The sequence below is a fragment of the Podarcis tiliguerta genome (genome assembly GCF_965153285.1).
Source record: "Podarcis tiliguerta genome assembly, chromosome: 7".
In the NCBI taxonomy this organism is placed as follows: domain Eukaryota; kingdom Metazoa; phylum Chordata; class Lepidosauria; order Squamata; family Lacertidae; genus Podarcis; species Podarcis tiliguerta.
Window position 1 is genome coordinate 84,123,280 of NC_139540.1, and position 21,482 is coordinate 84,144,761.

General features: G+C 46.9%; 1 protein-coding gene across 1 annotated transcript in view; it reads right to left on the reverse strand.

The window, feature by feature from the left end:
* LOC310682071 (uncharacterized protein) overlaps positions 1-7,338 on the reverse strand; it is a 30,996-nt gene extending 23,658 nt beyond the window's left edge. Inside the window, exons 1-2 of the mRNA XM_083450315.1 lie at positions 4,164-7,338; positions 1,358-3,538 (exon numbers count right to left, since the gene is read on the reverse strand). Of these exons, the coding sequence (XP_083306441.1) occupies positions 1,358-3,538; positions 4,164-6,602 (4,620 nt within the window). The 5' untranslated portion in view covers positions 6,603-7,338. The remainder of the gene's footprint in view (positions 1-1,357; positions 3,539-4,163) is intronic.
* Positions 7,339-21,482: the final 14,144 nt, after the last annotated feature.

Consider the following 21,482-nt stretch of genomic DNA (forward strand, 5'->3'; position numbering starts at 1 on the left):
CTGCATCTGCTCTCATTCATCCTTCGCTAAACTTGCCTCCCCCTTTTCTCTGACTACATTTAGGTCGAGAGCTTCTTGTGGCAGGGCCATGGGTTGTGCTTTTCTTTACTCTGTAAAGTGCTGTGCGCACGGGTGGCATAATAATAATTCTGCTGAGTTTTTAAAAGCCTAACTGACAAGCAACAGTAGCAACCCAAACAGGACTTTGGATCCACCTGACCTTAGTCCAGCATAGGGCTACCTAAACGTCCCATCAGCACATGGGTTTCCTCTTGCACAACAGGACTCCCCTTGTCCTTGCCTCCCCCTCCTGCTGTGACCACCTAACTCTGTCTGGAGGTTCCTCTACTCTCTGGAGCAGATTTGGGGAGAGTTTGTGGAGCATGTGGAGAGGAAGAATGGGGGGAGGGAAGGGGGCAGACCCCATTTTACAAGCAGAAATCCTTGCACGGATGGGATGCATGTGTTGGAATACCACCCTATATATTTGTTTTATTATAATATTTTTATACCACCCTTTCATCATATTCCCAGGAGTCCCAGTCAAGAGCAACCACTGCACATGCATTCTCTCTCACCCCAATTTACCACAGAACATCCTGGGGGGGGGGGAGGCAGTTGGAGAGAGTGTAGCATGGAAAGAAATGAAAGCCCTACATGCACCTTGTAAAAAGCATAATAGCTGCAAAATGAAGGAACCCCGGGATGTCACCCTCCACAACACACACACACATGCATACACACCTCATTTACCTCTTTACACCTAGCAGATGGAAGTCTATGGTAGATAAATATGGTAGATAAATATGGATTTATGGATTGCAAGCAGAAATGTTTTAAGAATCACTTTAGTGTATCTTACCCCATCAGAGGGACTCTGCAAAACACTGCCTGCCTGCTCAAAGGCAAGCATGCTTTCTGCTGTAGTGGAATGACTGAAAGGTTTAACAAAAAAGAATTCGCCCTGTTCAGACATTGGAGAGAGACAAGACTTGTAGTGCTGAGCTCCAGCTCCGCCCACTTCAAGGTATCTGATAAAGCCTTCGGGATGTGGGCGCCCAGTGAAATTTATGGTGGATTTCCTGTCTGTCCTCTTACTACAGCAGTGTGACATGAACCAGCTGGGGACACAGAGGCCAGATCTGAAGCACCTGGCCCCCACAATAACCAACATGACACAAGAGACCAGAGAGATGGCCACAAGAGAGATGATAAGGTAGAGAGTTAGGCTGGGGGCTCTGGAAGGTGATTTGGGGAGAAGGTCCAAGGACTTGGAAAAGTCCTGCACAGCATTATCCTCTGAGGAAATCACAAGAACCAGGGAGGCTGAGAGAGACGGCACTCCATTGTCTCTTACTTCTATCACCAACCTGTGGGACACCCCAGGCTCCCTCAATGGCCGAACAGCCCGGATCTCCCCTGAGTGGCGTTCCACTTTGAACGGGGTGGCTTCATTGGCATCCTGAAGCAAACTATAGGACAGCCAAGCATTGTGGCCACTGTCAGCATCCACAGCCACCACTTTGGTCACCAGGAATCCAGGTTCCACCGGGAGCAGAACTGGCTGGTGGAAGGCAGAGCCCTTGGAGACCTGCGGGTGCACAATCACCGGGGCGTTGTCGTTCTGGTCCACAACAAACAAGTGAAGAGTGGCTGTGCTGCTCAGGGGTGGGAAACCCGAATCCTTCACCTCCACTGCAACTTGAAAGACTTTCTCTTGCTCATAGTCAAGCATCCTGGATGTGTAAATGCTGCCATTCTCTTGGTTGATGTGGAAATAGGTCGAAATGGGTAAGCCATGATTTCCATTGTCCACAATGGAATAAGACAGCTTGGAGTTGACACCTGCATCCGGATCTGAGGCTGACAGAGCAAAAACTAGAGTCCCAGGGGAAGTATTTTCCTCCACATGGGCAGTGTATGAAGGGATGGAGAAAGTGGGTGCATTGTCATTGACATCTGAGACTTGGATAAATATGTTTTTGTGGGTGGATTTTTGAGGCATTCCAGAATCTGTTGCTTTAATTGTGATATTATATCCAGCAGCCTTCTCTCGGTCCAGGGGCCCATTGGTCACCAGGGAATAATGTCCCTTAAAGGAAGACACCAGTTTGAAGGGGATGTGCCTGGTAATCTCCAAGTGGACTTGCCCATTTTCCTCAGAGTCGTTGTCCTTTGCTTGGATCAGGGCAATGACTGTTCCTGTGGGTGCATCTTCTTGCACTGGGCTAGAGAGGGAAGTCAGCATAATCTCAGGGCGGTTGTCGTTGACATCAACAAGTTCCACTCTGATGTTGCAGTGACCCTCCATGGCAGGGGACCCCTTGTCTTTTATGTAGATAGCTATCTCGTAAGCATTGGCTTCTTCGTAGTCCAGCAAAGCTTTGGTCCTGATCTCCCCTGTCTGGGGATCCAAGCTAAATAAGTCAAGGAGCTTCAGAGGTGCGCTATTGCTGGCTTTGAGGAAATACTCCATCTCTCCATTGGGACCTTCATCTAAGTCCGTAACATTGAGCTTAGTTACGACAGTCCCCACCTGGACATTTTCCTCCAAATAAACTTTGGACACTGGCGGGTCACACACAGGGGGGTTGTCATTTGCATCCAGGACGTGGACTGTCACCTGGGCAGTCCCAGACTGAACAGGATTCCCACTATCCAGAGCTGTCAGGACTAAGTGATGGACAGCGGCTTTTTCCCTGTCTAGAAGCTTCTCCAGCACAATTTCGGGCATTTTGACCCCGTCCCCCCTGACGTTAATGCTCAAGGCAAAATGTTCGCTTGGGCTAAGCTCGTAGGTGGCAATGGAGTTGGAGCCCGTGTCCGGGTCTTCGGCGGCTTCCAGGCGCAAGCGGGTGCCCGGGTTGGCCACCTCGGTGATCTCCAAAGAAACCCTGTCCTTCGGGAACTTGGGGGCGTTGTCGTTCACGTCCAGGATCTCCACCTCCACCCGGTGGAGCTGCAGGGGGTTCTCCAGCACCAGCTGGAGAGGGAAGGAGCACGTGGGGCTGGAGCTGCACAGAGCTTCGCGGTCCAGCCTCTCGTGGACCAGCAACATGCCGTCGGCGAGGTTGACATGGAAGTAGTGGCGCATCCCGTCGCTGACCAGCTGCAGGCGGCGAGCGGACAAGCTCCGCACGTCCACGCCTAGGTCCTTCGCCACGTTCCCCACGGAAGAGCCTGGGTCCCGGTCCTCTGGGATGGAGTAGCGAATCTGCGCGGGGATGAGCCCTGGCAGGGACAAGACGGCAGCCACCAGCGCCAGCAGCTGCCACGACCAGCTCTGCCCGCCGCCCATGCCTGGCTCCTTTGCGCGCAAGGATGGCCGTCTCCAGCGGCTGCCTCTGCTCCAGGTATCCAGCCCGGGGGTGGCCGCCGTTGCCTCCGGACCCCGCCGCAGTCCGGTGCCCCCCGCCCCGCCCCCCAGGTCTGCTCCTGGCGGCTCCGGGGTGACCTGAGAGGTGCTGTGCAGCGGAAAGGCGCGGGCTGCAGCTGGAGAGGCGGGAGGGGGGAGCGGGGGGATTTTAAAGCGCTCGGATCAGCAGCAGCTCATTGGCAAAAGGAGCAGCAGAGAAAAGGGGCTGTGAAATGGATACAGACAAGCGGCAATTCCCTCCTCGGCGGCGGCGGCGGCGGCAGCAGCAGCAGAGAAGCCCCTTCCCCGAAACGCACACACACCCTGCTGCTCCCCCCTCCCCAATCTCTCTTGCCACCAGTTTCCCCTCCCTGCGCTTCCCATTCCTTTCCCAGCGCAGCAGAGAGATTTGGAGGGCTGACCCAAGGGAGCCATTGGCCAGAAGAGCTCCCTTGATGCCCCTTTGGTGGAAAAGCAGGAATCGAAGGTGCAGAACGCAGACAGGGCGAGCTGCTGACGGCAGCTGTAACTCCAGGAGGGGGGAGGGGGCTACTCTACCCTCCTGCAACCTCTTCACTTCAGTCCCCTCCCCCCTCCCCTCCCCCCGCTCATAAAGAAAGAGAGGAAAATTAGGCACACAAAGCTTTGGAGCAGGTAGGTGCAATGTATCACAGCCTATGCTTGAGACCACGTATTGATTCCTCACCCCCACCCCAGGCACTTCTCCTAGGTGCAGGGAAACTCAAAAGAAAAGAAAGGTGGTGCCATGGCTGGAACAAAATAGGGACACTACATGGAAAATTCTCACCTTGCCAAAGAAGCTGGGTTCAGTGAGATTGCTGCAAGAGGCTGTCCTAAGTGTCAGATTAGGTTTCATGAATACAAATTCGCTAATGTCTGAGACAGGAGAAAAGCAGGATCTGTATCCACGGGCAGGGGGTCCGGAAGTGGCCACTTGCACTCCTATCATGGCATCTCCAGGGCTCAGCTGATAATGGCAGTGTCCCATCACGTGATCCGAAGCATCTTGAAGCCCACCAGCTTTGCTTCCACAGCATCCAAAGATGGTAGATGTTGCACGTGAATCACGGCGGAGGCATCGAACTCCCAAGGCCACCAAAGCCATCAGCGAGATGGTGGAAATTGCTGCCAAGGAGATGATAAGGTACACAGTCAATGTGGGAGGTCCCTCAGTTTCCACTGAGTGAGCTGTTAACCCCAGAAAGGTTTCAGGGCTGCTCTCCTCCAAGAGCACCATCACAGTGACTGAGGTGGACAAGGAAGGATCACCTGAGTCTTTGACAACCAGGACAAGGTCCTGGGTAGGATTGTCTATGTCCTGTAATGCTCGTGTAGTCCTCACCTCCCCGCTACGAAGGGCCATGCTGAAAATACCAGGGTCTGTGGCTTGCTCCACATGGTAAGAGAGCCAAGCATTTCGCCCAGAGTCCAAGTCCACTGCCATAATTTTTGTGATTAAGGCATTGGCTGCAGTAGATCGTGGAATTCTGAACTGTACAACAGAATCTTTCCCAGTAAAGGGGAATCGAATCCAGGGTGCATTGTCATTCTGATCTAGGAGGTAGATGTGCACCATGATTCTGTTGCAGAGAGGAGGGGAGCCACCATCACACGCCTCCACCAGGAACTGAAAATGATTTGTATGCTCATAATCAAAAGGGCTCTCTGCAAAGACATCTCCATTTGTTGGGTTGATGGAGACATAAGAGGTGAGGTCCTCAATCAATCCTTGCCCTGGGCTCGCCAAAACAGAATAAGACAAGCGGGAGTTCTGGTCCTTATCAGAATCTGTTGCAGAAACTCTAAGCAGTACCACCCCCACTGGATTGTTCTCTTCTATGACGGCTTCATAAAATGGCCTGTCAAAATGAGGTGGGTTGTCATTGACATCTGCCAGAGTTATGGAGAAAGAGGTGTGCTCAGAAAGAGGTGGATTCCCTAAGTCAAAGGCATAGATGGTGACGTTGTATTGCGGAGTGCTCTCACGATCTAGCTGCTCACTGGTGAGCAAGGAATACTGGTGCTCAAAGTCTTTCCGAAGTTTGAAAGGAAGGTTTCTGGGCAGATCACACCGGACTTTCCCTTGATCCCCAGAGTCTCTATCCTTGACATGTATCACAGCAACCACAGTGCCAGGAGGCGCATCTTCACCCATAGAGCTGGAGAAAGAGGTGAGAATAACTTCAGGTGCGTTGTCGTTGACATCCGTGACTTCTACCATAACACTGCAGTGTTCCTCCATAGTAGGGGAGCCCATGTCCTTAGCCTCCACTTCGATCTCATAGACATTAGCCTCTTCAAAATCCAGGCTCCCTTGGACACGGATCTCTCCCGTAGTCTCATTGATAGCAAATATCCTGCGCAAGGCTTCTGAGTTATGGCTGCTGAGGGAATACTGCACCTCTCCGTTAGGCCCTTCGTCCAAGTCTGTTGCATTCAGCTTAATCACCAGCGTTCCTGGAGGAGAGTTTTCTACTAAGCGGGTATAATAAGTAGGTTTGTCAAAAACCGGATGATTATCATTGGCATCCAGAATGTGGACAGCAATTCGAATAGCGCTAGATTTGGGGGATATGCCCCCATCTTCAGCTGTCAGGACCAAGTGGTGGACAGCGATGTGCTCCCTGTCCAGGGCTTTCTCCAGTACTAGCTCTGGGAATTTGGTGCCGTCTGTACGTGCCTTCACGTTGAGGTTGAAGTTCTCATTGGCGCTGAGGTGGTAGGTCTGTAAAGTGTTAGTTCCTACATCTGAATCCTGTGCGTGTGGGATGGGGAAACGGGCACCCAGTGCAGCCAGTTCATAGATCTGCAGAGATATTGTGCTACTTGAGAACACAGGCGCATTGTCGTTGATATCCAGAATCTCCACTTCGATGCGATAGAACTCCACTGGGTTTTCAATAGCAAGTTTGAGATGCAAGAAACAGCGCAGGTTCTGCCCACAGAGCTGCTCCCTGTCTATTCTGTCATTGACTATTATGATTCCAGTGTTCACATTCACAGAGAAATACTGGGAGTCAGAATCAGAAAGCACCTGCAGATTGGCAGCTGCAAGCTTTGTCACATCCATTCCTAAGTCCTTAGCAACATTTCCTACAAAGGCTCCTCGAGTGAGTTCCTCTGGGACAGAGTAACGGATCTGTGCAAAACAGGCACTCAGAAACAGACAGAAGGCAAAGGCATGCACGAGTCCCAAACGCCAGGCAGAGTTTTCTGTTCTGAGCATCTTTCTGAAATCCACAGCAGGAAGCTCTAAAACTGCAAAACAGGAGCTAAATATAGCAGGCAGTATCTCTTTAAACCTCTGGAGGATTCACCACCTATCTCGAAGAAATATGAAATATATGAGAGGAAAAGGGTCTGTGGTCAGTGTTTACCTCTCTCATTCATTGTTTTGGTTTGAGAGAGATTGACACAGGAGGGGAGTGGTACACACCGCAGATCTTCAATGCTAGCCTCCTGCTCATTGGCTGAGACTGCCTTTCTATTTATCCAATCAGCAGCCTCCTTCCCAGGACAGCAACACACGCACCAATCCAAGTCTGGAAGTTGCTACTGTGTGAAAAAGGACCGCGTAACCTGCTGTTTTTAACCTAGAGACACCAGGCTAAACGGCAGACAATGGAAAACAAAGCCCAAAATCTTGTCTGGTTTTGGCTTCTGTGCTAGCTATAGGACTCTTAGAAGCATACGCTGCAAAGAAATGTTTGCTCTAAAAGCACACTGACTCCTCACGTATTACATCCACAACAGAACAGCTGATTTGTCATTTTTATGAGCAAAGATAATTCAATGAATTCTAGGAAACAATAGTTCCTCTTACCCCATCCTAAGCTTCCAGATCAATCTCTTTTAGTTATTTCTAGGCTACCAAATTAATATCTAGCTTTATTTACCGGTATTTCAGAAGCCTTAGACTCCACCCTTCCAATGCAAAAACTCAAGGGAGTGATTGTTTTTTCTCAGGGAAAGAAATCTAATTGTATAAGGGGGGGGGGACTTAGCAGTTGCAAAAATATGAAGAGCTAACTTTGTGACAGGGGCAGCATTTGAAGGATGATTTTAAATGATCATTTTCTTATTGTTCACATCCCAGTTCCAGTCCCTGCTCCCCTGCCCACTTTCTCTCATTAAAAGGCAGCAATTTGTGTGAAGAAATCAATGTAATTTTCCCCACTCTCCTGCTCTCTGTTTCCCAAGGCGTTATGACTATGTGGTGCAGGGTTAGGTTATGAAGAAGGAGGCCCCACCCTATTCTGATAACCGATGAATCAGCCCTCAGTCAAGTTTCAAAGTGTTACTGGAGACACCAGTTTCATGTGGGAAAGGAGAAAAAGGACAAAATGCCACCTCACCTGCCTGGGATGGTTCAGTGTTTCAGTACGAGATAAGAAAGTGTCAAAGTCTCTGGTCAGAGTACTTGGTGGAGGATAATCCACAGGCCTCATAAAGGTGAAATCACTTCTGTCCGAGCCGGGAGAATAGCTGGCTCTATAGCACTGGCTCTGGGAGTCTGTGGGCCTGAGTGTGACCTCCATGTATTTCAATGTGCCATCTGAGTTCAGCTGAAGCTTAGGGCTGGATTGTTTGAAAACATCCCTGGCAGGAGCACCACTCAGGCTGCAGCAAGAAGAACCCCTGGCTTTTTTATTCCGAAAGCATTTTGCAGACAGGATTATGAACGTAACGAGGGACACAATGCTAACTGCCACCAGCGCAATAATCAGATAGAGGGTCAAGTCAGATTTTTCTTTGGGGTGAGTCAGGAAATCACGAGACTGGGGCCTCTCCTCAGTTACTTTATCCTCCAATGAGACCACGATGGTGACGGTGGTAGACAAAGGTGGTTCTCCATTGTCCTTCACTAGTACAAGGATTTTCTGTGCCGGGAGATCTGTTTCCTGGAACTCCCGAACAGTCCAAATTTCCCCAGTGTAGGGAGCCACTCGGAACAAGGAGGGGTCAGTAGACTGGGAAAGCAAGGAGTAAGAAAGCCAGGCATTGTGGCCAGAGTCTGCATCCACGGCAGTGACTTTGGTGACCACATAGCCTGCCGATGCAGACTGAGGGATCCTCTGGATTGCAGACAGTTCCCGACCAGTCACTGGGTGCAAAACAACAGGCGTGTTATCATTTTGATCCATGATGAAGAGGTAGACAGTGACACTGGAGCTCAGTTGGGGTGACCCAGCATCATGCACCATGATGGGGATTTGCAGCACCTGCAGCATTTCATAGTCAAAAGAGTGCTGGGCATAGACATTCCCATTGTCTGGGTTGACGTAAATGAAAGAAGAGACTGGAGCATCTTGAATTGGGCTTCCTGCCACTGAGTACGTGAGCCGGGAATTGTCCCCCTCATCAGGATCAGAGGCCACCACAGTGCATAGCAGAGAGCCAGGTGGATTGTTCTCCTTCAAGAAGGAGTTGTAGAAGGGCTGAGAGAAGTACGGGGCATTGTCATTAACATCTGAAATGTTCAGCAAGATGGTGACATCTGTGGTTAGAGGTGGGGACCCTGAATCTTGGGCCGTCAACTTGATAGTGTATTGAGAAACTGTTTCTCTATCCAGCTTCTCAGAGGTAATCAAAGAATAGTGGTTTTCAAAAGATTTAATTTTAAAGGGCAAGTTTGGTGATATTTGTAAGCTCACCTTTCCATTGGCACCTGAATCTTGGTCTCGCACATTGAAAAGCCCTACCACTGTCTCTAAAGGGGTGTTTTCTGGCACGGGGTTTACCAGAGAGGTAAGGAGGACCTCTGGGGGGTGGTCGTTCTCATCTTCAACTTCCATTTGGATTACACAATGGCCTTCCATTTGAGGAATGCCCTTGTCCCTGGCCCTTACATGAAGCTCATAAAAATGAGATTCTTCAAAATCCACAACTCCTTGGACACGGATCTCACCTGTGTGGGGATCCAAGCCAAACAACCTCTGGATGGAATCAGGTGTGTGGATTCCAAAGGAATACTGTATTTCCCCATTAGAACCTGCGTCAGGGTCAGTTGCATTAAGTCTGAAAAGCAAAGAGCCTACAGGGATGTTCTCCGAAAATCTTATCTTGTACAAAGGAAGGTCAAATGCAGGCTCGTTATCATTATTATCCAGGACCACAATGGTGATCAGAGCTGTTCCTGACAGTACAGGATCCCCCCCATCACTGGCAGTCAGGATGAGCTGGTGTTCCGATTGTTGCTCTCGGTCCAAAGGTTGCTCTAGCACCAGCTCAGGTAAAAGCTTGCCATCGTTCACATTCTTTACATTAAGTGAGAAGTGGGGGTTGGGGCTGAGTCGGTAGACACTGACTGCGTTGGTCCCCACGTCCGCATCATGAGCGCTTTCCAGTGGAAAGCGAGACCCTGTGGCGGCAGACTCTGCTATCCTCAGCACAAGCTTGGGGGTGAGGAAACCGGGGGAATTGTCATTTAAGTCCAGGATCTCTACCTCCAGGTGAAAGAGCTCCAAGGGATTTTCTATGACTACTTGGACTGGCAAAATGCACCCGGAGCTTGCTCCACACAGGGTCTCTCGGTCTATCTTTTCATTCACTATCAGAGCACCGTTGGCCAAGTTAACTGCAAAGTACCTCTTGCTCTCCTCGGAGCCCAGCCTCAGCCTGCGACGGGAAAGGTCTGCCACCGTTAAGCCCAAGTCCTGAGCCACCTTTCCCACCACGGTGCCCAGCTCCGATTCCTCCACCACGGAATAGTGGATCTGTCCTGTAACCAACGCCCGGCTGAACAGCAAAAACAAACCCAGTACTTGCCATTTGAAAGAGGGTTGCCGGGACAAATGTGGCTCCATTTCAGAAAAAAGTCCCCTTCCAGAAGGAGTCTTTGTGGTATCCCAGGGATAAGGAGGCTCCAGGACCTGGATGAATGCTGTTTTTTAAATCCCTCGGTATTTCCTTCCAAATGAGTTAAAGTAGCTTTTGAGCTTGCCTAGCTGCAGCAACAGAATGTTAGTCAGAGAGTTGAGGGGGTGGATTGGGGGGAGGGAAGCTGAATTACAGCCATAGCGACGGAGGAGGAAAGTCAAGGCAGAAAGAGCTGATCCCCCCTCCCCCCAAAATCTGGATCAGCACCTGACTAGATGACAGCTCCATCCACTCTCCACCAGTCACAAGTCCACCTACACTCTTAAAGCTGCTGCAGCACAGGAAGTTGGGAGACCAGGACTGATCACCCCCATACCTCAACCCTAAATGTAACCAAGAGGCTGGTTTGCCACTGGTTTTGGCAGCTAAGTTTAGAAGCTCAGATTCTTGTTCTCAAGGAAACAGCACGTCCGGGAAGCATGAACGGTACAAATCCTCATTGTTCACATTAGCTAGATTCATTCCATCTCATCTGAACAAAAGACAAACTCTCAGCTGTAGGGGATACAGAATCATAGTCTCTCTGGCGAACAACTGGTCCGATTTTTCACTTGCAGTGAAAAAGGTATTTGTTACAGTCGAAAAGACGAAAGATAGGGAGAAACTCTCACAGAAAGTGCTTTAGCATTTTGCAACGCAGCTTCAATAAATGCATTTAAAACTCTTAGTCATTACCAAGGCAAAACAGACCCTTTCAGAATGTTCATTTTCAAATGCAGACATGGGAACCTCCACCACACAGTGAAGAATGCACAATCTTCAAAATTGCTTAAGGCCTCCCAGCTCTATTCATTGGCCTTTCCAAAATTAGAACACCACAATCAATGCAGCAGTATTTCTAAGTAGAACCATTGTAACCCAAAGACCATGGTGTGGCTTTGAATGTCAGGGACCCACATACCAAGTAATTTTTAAGCTGTGGTGTTAAGGCAATTTCCAATAGTGAGACACCCAAGTACAGATTCACAGAACTCTGATGGACTCAGTGAGTGGACCATTTTTCTTAAGATGGGGTGCCTCATTCTTGATGCACTCCCGACTTATGATCCTTAGCACTTTTTCTTTCCACCAAGCTTTCAAAAACATCAGAAAAACAAATATTTGACAACCTCCCCTGGAAAATCATTTAACTGCTGGATTTATTTTTCGGTTAGAAACTTTTTGCTGTTTGTTAACCTAAATCTAAGTACCAGTAGTTTAAAAGCATTACTTCTTGCCAAATCTCCACAGGGTGAACAACTGCTAATCTTCCCAAGATTCTTCTAAAATAGCCTATCTCCTTGAAGAATCTCAAATCCAACAAAATGCTTTTTAATTTACAAACTGACCACCTTAACACAAAGGCTGCCTGACATTGTCATCGCATCTGTGACCTCTATCCCTGGAGATTGTTACAGAATCACAGGGTGCTACACGACATAGTTATAGAACAGTATTTCATGCCTCACCTCGTTTGGCTCTCGGGAAAGGCTGCAGGCCAGAAGTGTGCCTGTGCTGTTGATATCCTGCTGAGTGACTGGTGTAGCTATCCTGAAATTCCTCCCTTCTGAAAAGTGGGTCTGGCCAGGCCTTAGGAGGGTAAAAGGAGAAACAATATCTCCCCCAATGAGGGCTGTAGGGAATTCCATTTTTTCCTCCTGGCTCAAGCGTACTGAGAACGTGTCAAAGTGTCCTCCCACAGGAATAGAGTTCCTACCCTTCAGGTCGCTGGTCCAGCCCACATCTGAGTGTCTTCCTTTCAATCTTTTAAGACACTTCATAGCTAAAAACACAAAGGCCAGAGCAGAAAGTCCTGAGATTGTGATTAGAGCAATAATGAGTTGCAAGGTCAGGTGAGACAGCCCTTCTTGTTCCATGCTGGACTCTCTGAGGTCTGCTGTGCCCAACTCATGCTCATGCTCTAGATTAAGAATCAGAGTGGCTGTGGCAGACAGAGGTGGCTTCCCATTGTCTAAGATCTCAACAACCAACTCTTGGGAAGGGGCGTCTTGTTCCAGGAGGGCTCGGACGGTTCGGATCTCTCCTGTGAACGCCGAGACTTGGAAAAGGCTTGGGTCTGTGGCTTGCTGCAGCTTATAAGAAACCCATGCATTCTGCCCAGAGTCTGCATCCACAGCTGTGACTTTGGTTACCAGGTAACCTCCTTGTGCAGAAAAAGGGACTGGCTGCTGGGCTAGGACCCCCTTCTTGGTTACAGGGTATACAACAAGAGGAGCATTATCATTCTGGTCTATGATGAAGATGGAGACAGTCACATTGGCACAGAGTGGAGGAGAACCATTATCCTTAGCTTGAATCTGGAAAACCAGTTGCTGGGTTTGCTCATAGTCAAATAAGCAGCCACTGTAGATAGTACCGTTCTCCATAACATAGACATAGGAGGAAATGGGCATTCCATTTATGATATGCTCCACTAACGAATAAGACAGGTGTGAGTTCTGCCCCAGATCAGGGTCAAAGGCAGATATAGAAATGATTGGCAGCCCCAGAGCATTGTTCTCAGTTACAAGGGTCTCATATGCAGGCTGTGAGAAGTGGGGTGGGTTATCGTTCAGGTCAGATATATTTATAAGGAAGTTTCTTTGACTGGAGAGAGGTGGAGAACCAGAATCCGTAGCTGTGATCATAACTTTGTACTGTGAGATTTCCTCCCGATCTAGGGGGCCACTGGTGATCAAAGAGTAGTGGTTCTTGAAGGAAGGTACAATCTGGAAGGGGACATCTGCAGGGAGATGAAGCTGTACTTCTCCATTTTCCCCAGAATCTGCATCACTGACTCTGAGGAGCCCTGCTGTGGTACCTGGGGGAGCATCTTCTGGTATAGTGGTGGTGAGGGAAGTGAACCTAATGATAGGCTCATTGTCATTCACATCCACTACCTCCACTAAGATGTTGCAGTGTGCATCCATGGAAGGTGACCCTTGGTCTTTGGCCCTCACATCAATTTCATACAATGTGTCATCTTCATAATCCACACTTCCCAGGACTCTTATCTCCCCAGTCTCCTCATTAAGGCTGAACATTTTCCGGATTTTCTGTGGAGTGTGGCTGCTGAAGGAGTAGGAAATTCTCCCATTTGCCCCCTCATCATTGTCTGTAGCTTGTAAATGTATCACAAGGGCCCCCACTGGGGCATTTTCTAGTAGGCTAACTTTGTACACCGACTGGTTAAAGACAGGTGGATTGTCATTGGCGTCTATGACTGACACGAGAATCTTTGCTGTCCCGGATTTAGCAGGAACTCCTCCATCCAGGGCTGTAAGCACCAGGGGGTAGTGCTGCTGCTGTTCTCTATCCAGTGCCTTCTCTAACACCAGCTCAGGTTTGCTGCCACCTTTATGTGACTTAACACTGAGGCTGAATTGTCCACGTGGACTCAGCTGGTAGGTGCTGACTGAATTCATGCCAACGTCCAAATCTTCAGCACTTTCCAGGGGGAAGCGGGCCCCTGGCATTGCAGACTCTGCTATCTCCAAATGGGTGAGACTGGTAAGAAAAACTGGGTCGTTGTCATTCACATCCAAGAGCTCAACTTCCACACGATGGGAGGCTGTTGGGTTTGCAAGTAGGAGCTCCAGATAGAGCAGGCAGTGTAAGCTGGGCCCACAAAGCTGCTCTCGGTCCAGCCGTGCTTTCACGACCAAGACACCATTTGGCACCTTGGCTTCGAAGTACTTTTCAGCAGAGCCAGCCATGATCTGCAGCTGTCGGGAGACCACCCGGGCAGCATCTAGACCCAAGTCTTTAGCCACATCCCCAACAAAGGCCCCAGGAGCTAACTCCTCAGGAATCGAGTAACGGAGCTGGGTCATCTCTCCAGCACTCTGGAGAGAGACAGAAACCAAAAGCAAAGCTCTTACTTGCCATGGCAGGAGTAGTCTTTCTTCCAGAGACAGCATAATGTCGCCAAAATTTCCTCTTCCTTTGCTGGACCTCTGTCCTCTCTGATTCCAGCACAGCCAAGGAAACAACACAGAATCCCGGGTTAGATCGCGCAAGGGATGAGAAAGCGGCGCACCATCTGCATCTTTTCTCTGTTTTTCTTCCACAGAAAACAGCGGCGGTGCCTAGTCCGTATCGGAATCAAGAGGGGAGGAGCTTTGTTGTCCATCAAAGCAGATACAGGGCTCCTGGAATCAAGGAAGCGCCTGGCTGTTTGCAATGGACCACCCATTCTCCCCCTCCCCAGCTCCAGCAATGGGGTGGGGGAGGTCTTAAAGCGCCCGTGCAAATGTTGAAGAAGAGCTGGGAGCCCATTCGCCAGCTGTCAGTGACTGGATTTCCCAAGATAATTATATGAACAATAAATCCTATGTCATTACAAGCTTTTGAATTCATTAATGAATGTCACAAGCATTTAAATTCAATAATGAACACTCTTTGTTTGGAATGGTTGGGGTTATAAGCTAAACCAGCAAACTGCATATTTTGCAGATTTTTTAAAAAACAGAATGCAACAAACACCAGTGGCTGCACAATTAAGTGATATACTGCCATTTGCTGGATATAAGATCACGTTAAAAGACCCATTGATTGTCTGCCTGAATTTCCTTTAAATGAATGGCATTCAATAACCGATGCAGGAGAGCTCTTCAAAGCTCATTCCCACTATGGCCTTTGTTCTCCAAATGGAGTATACTAAGAGTCTCTCCATATTTCCTTTCCTAAATTTCAGGAGTTTTGCAGCCAGTGCACAAAACAGAATAAACCATGACATCACAAAGGAAATTTTTAAGCCTTTGGAGTCAAGGGTTAGGAGGAGCAAGGTTAAAAAGAGTTTTATGAGCAAGAACCTGGTCCCTGATGGTCCCAACAAACAGCTTCCATAGTGGAGACAACTAAGATGTTAGGGAAGGGGTCAGGTCAAGGAGATTCATGGACTTCCTGGAAAAGATGAAAGAAATCTATGAATAGAAGTATTTTCTCTCCCCTAAAGGTAGGCAATGCCTTCTGAATGTTGTCATGGTAGACTTCAGTGAAGAGCTAGTTGAGGCACACTGCTGTTGAAAAAGTGGTGTCCTCTGTCTTATGTGCTTGCATTAGAAGCACCTGGATTTGCTCCTAGTGGCATCATGTGTGGATGAGAAGCTGGGCACCTCCCGTGTGTGAGATTTCACAGTAGAAATGAAACAGACAGAATGTATTTACGGTGATGGTCCTTCTCCAGGTGTGCAGATAATATAGGGCAATGATCACAGGTTGTTCGTATTGCATTTGTTATTCTGTTAGCTAGATTGATCTTCACTGTCCAGAGGAGTATTTGTGACAAAAACCTGGTTTTGAAACATGGCCCATGGCTTTAAATGCAAGCATCTTGGGAATACTGGCAATCACTGCTGCTCCACTGCCTCTGGAGTGAGCTGCTTGCTATGTGCAGAGACATGCTCTCTGGCACGGACAAAGTTTGTTTTGACCAAGGTACAATCTTTTGGGTATTTGGGGACATAAAAAATGTGCACCACCATATATTCCATGGCAAAGACGTCCACCTCATTCTAACATTAAACTTATAGCTTCTATTTTATAGGCAAGCCTCCTTTTCACCACAGCTGTGACTTCCCAATAGTCACATAATGCTGCATTGGGTGGAGTCCCCCTATATACGGAATTGCCATACTAAGTAAGGTGTTGCTCCCATATAGAGCCTTCAGGACCAAGCAATGCTCAACTTCCTTAATTCCCGGTCAATGTTTTTCAAAGAAGCAAGTTCAGATCTCTTCATATCAACAGACAAGAAAGTCTTAACAAGTAAGTGATGACGGAACTGCTGCTTGTTCTACTAACCAAGGAATGTTAATTTCTCTGACTCTAAATATCTCTCTGTGTCACAGGCCCTGGAGAGGATAGGAATCGTCAACACCTGTGTTTCCCACTTCTGCCTGATACATTTCCATGGATCTTTTTACATCCATTTTGACTCCATGAAGGAGCTTGACTCACATGTACACAGGGACTCACAGTTTACAGGTTCCTTTCAAAGAAGTAAAAATCTATTTCCACAGTTATCATCTCACTAATCAACTATTATATAGCAGTCGTTTGGGGATGCAATTTCCCCTTCTTTGCTATGATTTCTATGTAACCTAAACTCACCCTTCTAGTCCACTTGGACTAGTAATGGTCAGGGATTGGCACAGTGCCTGGGCAGAGAGCACAGAACAATTAGCAGCACCCACAAAACTGCTGCAGGGTGGAAGCACCTTGAGATTCTGGACTCAGGCTACATCAAGAGCAATTTTCTTCAGCTCAAGAGTTTGTATTTGTATATTACAATACACAAAATCACGATATCAAATACATTCCTTGACTTACTGATTCTGCCTTTTCTAATGCCTGAGGATACACATTAAAAAAACTTAAGGATACTATTCTTTATAATGAATGTTCTTAATTTGATAATACCAATGTCTTTATACACTCTTGCTTCTCTTGAATTCACCTGCACATAACATACAACTTTGCAATCCTATTTATTTTCAGAATCCATTTAGTCGCAAATAGCACGCATACTGTACAGATATTTCTAACTAGTTATATACAGTCTTGGTTCACAGAGCTACGAATGCTGCATAGCAAGCTAAGTGGCTTTGAAAGATGCAAAGCCACTTGGCTTGGTTTAACTAACACACATGAATTATACTACAGGACACTGTGCTAAACTTCACAGGAAACAGTATTTGATGAGAAGCATTCAAATCAGTTCCTAATGCACACTTGTGCCATTTAACTTAATGGAATGGAAAAGAAATTCTGTATTCTAAACCCTTGCCTTTAATGAAATCACAATAAATATTTGGTGCAAAGGAAAACATTTCAACAATAGAAATGGGAGACCTTGTAATTAGGATTTGAGAAGAGTGGGGAGACTGATATCTCACTTCAAAATCTGAAATGTGGTTGAGTTTGATTGCTTTAGACTTTTTGGACAGTCAATGACTATTTTCTAGGTTCAAGATTGCAGACAAGCAAGCAAGAGGGAAATTTTAAATGTTGGGGGTCAACATACAGCAAGTTTCATTACATTCTCCCATCCCCCTACACTAAACTCGTTTGTGAAAGGCAGCATAAGATCTTGAGTGGGGTCTCTGGGCAGGGATTGTGTATGTTTATTGCTGTCAAATCTCATCCAGTGGCAGATGGCTAGACAGCATGATGTTAGCCAGCTCTTTCCACTCTTTGTCTTCCATTATCTTTACAGAAAAACAAATATGGTAACTTTCTTGCATTGCTCTAGATTAGATGCATTTAATCATAAAGTTTCTGATTCTCCTGTGTTGCTTTGGCTGCATATATGCTCATCTTAATTTTCAAAGTGAGATTTCTTCTTTCCAATCTCAACGTCCTATAATTCAGGGATACTTGTTACAAACTAGAAGACCAGTGTGTTTGGCAGCAAACCCCACAGCATATGAAGCTGTCGCTTGCATTTATTTCAGTGCACAAAGCGCAGCAGGTCCTGGCCCCTTGCAACATATTTTCAAGCACATATGATTTTAATAAGTACAGCCTCCTCAACTGAAAATGTAATGGACACACTAAATGTTCACATTGTTTCAGTAATACGTGAAGGAGCCCTGATTATATCTGGTGAGAGTCTGCCCTGGTTTTGCATATTTTAGAGCCAGATGGCCTACTAATGAAAAGCCTCTCATTCTAACTTTTGTTAAAAACACTAAAGAAACTAATGGTTCTGCCTGTACAGATTAAGTGTGGGGTCTGGTGCAGCTTTAAGAGCACATCAGCTTAGGGTCATCGTATTGTGCTGGAATTGCTAATGCCTATTGACAGGACACACACGGACACACAAACACACCTCTCTTCCGCTGTCTCTTTTGCCCGCCCTATTTTTCTGATCATAGTCATTTTCTTAACAATCTTCCAGACTATGTAATTTTGGGTAGGAAAACGTAGCTAAAACAATTTCCAAGGATCTCAGGGTTCACGTGTCAACCATTTCAAGCAAAGCAACATGTATGGCAGTTAAGAAAGCCTAATTATGAATTGGTAAGAGCAATGCAACCCTTTTGGCATCAGAATAGTAATAATAAACAATAATAATTTAAATCTCAACAACAAATTAAAAGTACAGATGAAATCACTAACCAGCTATCGATGAATTAACATCATCATGAGCATCTTCATTATTACATTTATAAGGCTGCCCTATAGCAGTTTTCTGGGTGGCTCACAAACAAAACCAAGCAGAATACAGCATATTAAAAACCTATGATGAATTAATTAAAAGTTGATGCACAATTTACAACTCAAGGTATAAAATAAAAGCAAGCTACATACAAAATATCAATTACTGTTGTGAATGTGTATATATATTTCCCACACAGCCGAAAGGTTAGGTACCACATTGCTCTAAAACATGTTCGGATATCAGATGCCAAATACTAAATGCCAAATTAACCAGGTACAAAGACTCAAAACCAGTTCACTGAAATGATGGCCCTGAAAGCTATTCAACAAACTATCAGGGGTGAGAACTGGCCTGGAGCCAGACACTTTCTGGCAACCTCTCCTTTATTCTTGCAATCTCTGGGCTTCCTGGTCCTTCTTCTAGCACCCTCTCCACATAAAGCCGCAGTTTATCACTTTACCCTAAAACAACTTCCTGCCTATAGCATCTAATTGTGTAGCAGAATGCACCCTGAGCATGTATCTACACTGCAGATTCAAACTGGTGCAGCAATCATTCCCAAGGAATTATGGGAATTGTGCTTCTGGCTCAGTTCTCAATGAGGTTGTACACCTGAGTCTGGGCTGTACCACTTCAGACTGCAGGTGGGGACTCAAGATGGCTGTATGCTCCTCCATGCCAGCCACCCCACAGTTAGGATCCATCTTCCTGACATCTAGCTTTGGCAGAGCTCTGAATTCTTTGTACGCAGGAACGTTCAAAGATGTGGGTTTTATCTGCAATCTGAAATGGTACAGCCTAGAAACAGATTAACCATCTTGGTGAGAACTGGGCCTCTGTGAGGAAATCTTGCAAACAAGACACACAACGTGCTCTCTTCAGAGTGAAAATGTTCATGAATATTTCAAAGGAAACTAGCATGTACATACAATCCCAGCAATTAACATATTCACTGCCAGCCTTCTGCTGTTACACAATAACAAGATAAAATGAGTGTCGCACGAGTGCTACCTAATGTTATCAGTGATCAGAATATGAGAGGAGCCCAGGAATGAAGGGAATTTGATGCCTCCTGGGCAGTTTGCCTATGCCTGGTATTTTAGGGGGGGGGGAAGACTGTTGGACAGAATGGGGATGGGGTGCAAGACAACAACATTTAAGTCAAGCTGAAAGTAGCCTGCCACTTGTGATTCCCAAAAGAAAGCTGAAGCCTGAAACTTTAGGTAAAACCTTGAGACTCAGAAACCCTAAAGCACAATAGCTTTGTGCAGCTGGTGGAAGAGTCAGAAAAAAGCTTACCTATGTAGGTGTTGCTTTGTAGGCATTGTGAGAAAGAACCTGGCTATTGTTGTTGTTATTACTCCTCCTTCTCCTCTCTACACAGTAGCTTTTCTGGATTGCAGGCAAAATCTCTAGTTAATATTCACTTTCATACAATAACATATTGCATTGCCTTTTCACTTATTGACTTTTGATATGAACTCTATGATAGGGATGCCTATGTTTTCCTGGACATTCAACAGGGAACACATTATCTTAGTATCGTAGCATCTCTACTAGCTCCCACCTGATCAGGGACAACATGGGGGGGGGGGGAGCTGAGCCCCTCCAATTAAGCAGGGGACTGGGCCCCCTCAATTTTATGCGGCCTGCAAGCCATCAGAAGGCAATCCTGTATAGGGAAGGGAAGTTTTTTATATATGTTGGAAGCTGCCCAGAGTAGCTGGGGCAACTCAGTAAGATGTGTGGATATACCGTATTTTTCGCTCTATAAGACGCACCAGACCACAAGATGCACCTAGTTTTTGGGGGAGGAAAACAAGAAACAAAATATTTTGAATCTCAGAAGCCAGAACAGCAAGAGGGATCGCTGCGCAGTAAAAGCAGCAACCCCTCTTGCTGTTCTGGCTTCTGGGATAGCTGCGCAGCCTGCACTCACTCCATAAGATGCACACACATTTTCCCTTACTTTTTAGGAGGGAAAAAGTGAGTCTTATAGAGCCAAAAATATGGTAAATAGTAAAATTATCATTATGGAATGGGACGTCCCTATTTTCATTGGAGAAATGTTGGTATGACAGAATGCCCAAGCCTCTTTGCATACTTTTCACATTTTGCACTTGCTATAGGGTGGGGTATTCTTTAACATCTACCCACACTTATTGTGTAATAATATTTACAGAAAATAACCTATAGTGAGTACCTGATCTTAGACCAACTCACCACAGGAAAGATGCATCCTGTTTTGTAGAAAGAACAGATTGGCTAAATAACAGAAATTCCAAGGACTAGAAAATGAAACAAGCAGGGCAAAAAAGTGCACTGGATGGAAGAGGGAAATAGCAGGTCTTTAAGACACCAGTTATAGCCTGGTGTCCAAACAACTTACTCATCAACCACAGCTCAGACGTCACTCATTTGCTAAAAACACTGAAAGGTGGGGCTAGCTGGGCTGGCTCACTCACTTAGAAGAGTACTCACACATTTTGCTTGATAACTTCATTTCTAGAAGGGCTAGGCTCTTACATTTTTTAAATGAAAACTCAAAGTCTGGGTCCTCTGACAAGCATAGGCCCCAGAGCAGTATCCGCAACCCCCTCGATTTCCTAAAATAACAAGCACAGGGCCCTTCATTGGGAACAGAAGCACCAAACCAAGTGGCAACAGCTGCCACCTTCTCCAACGGTCCCAGGGCCTCTGGGCCTCACTTCAACATAGTGGTGCTATATTGGGGCCCAGAAGCACTGAGGGGAAATGAAAACGGCATTTCTCAGCATCAGGGCAAGGGAGCACCATCTCTCCTCACCACCCCCATGCTGCTGCCCATCCTTGCCTCCACCTGCTGCGGCCTCCAGGTAAACTAATTTGGGGGTGCACACCTGGTGGCTGGTCCTGTGTGTAGGCCTCCTTCTGAAAGGCATCCATGCTCAGGCTCTTCCCTGGAAGTCTGCTGCCATTGCTTCCATAGAAAGTGCCATTTCCCCCTACCAAATTAGTCTGAATGAGAAGCCATCAGAGCCCTGTTCTAATGTCTCTTCTTCTGCTACTCCTACTCCTACCCCTACTCCTACTCATGTTTGG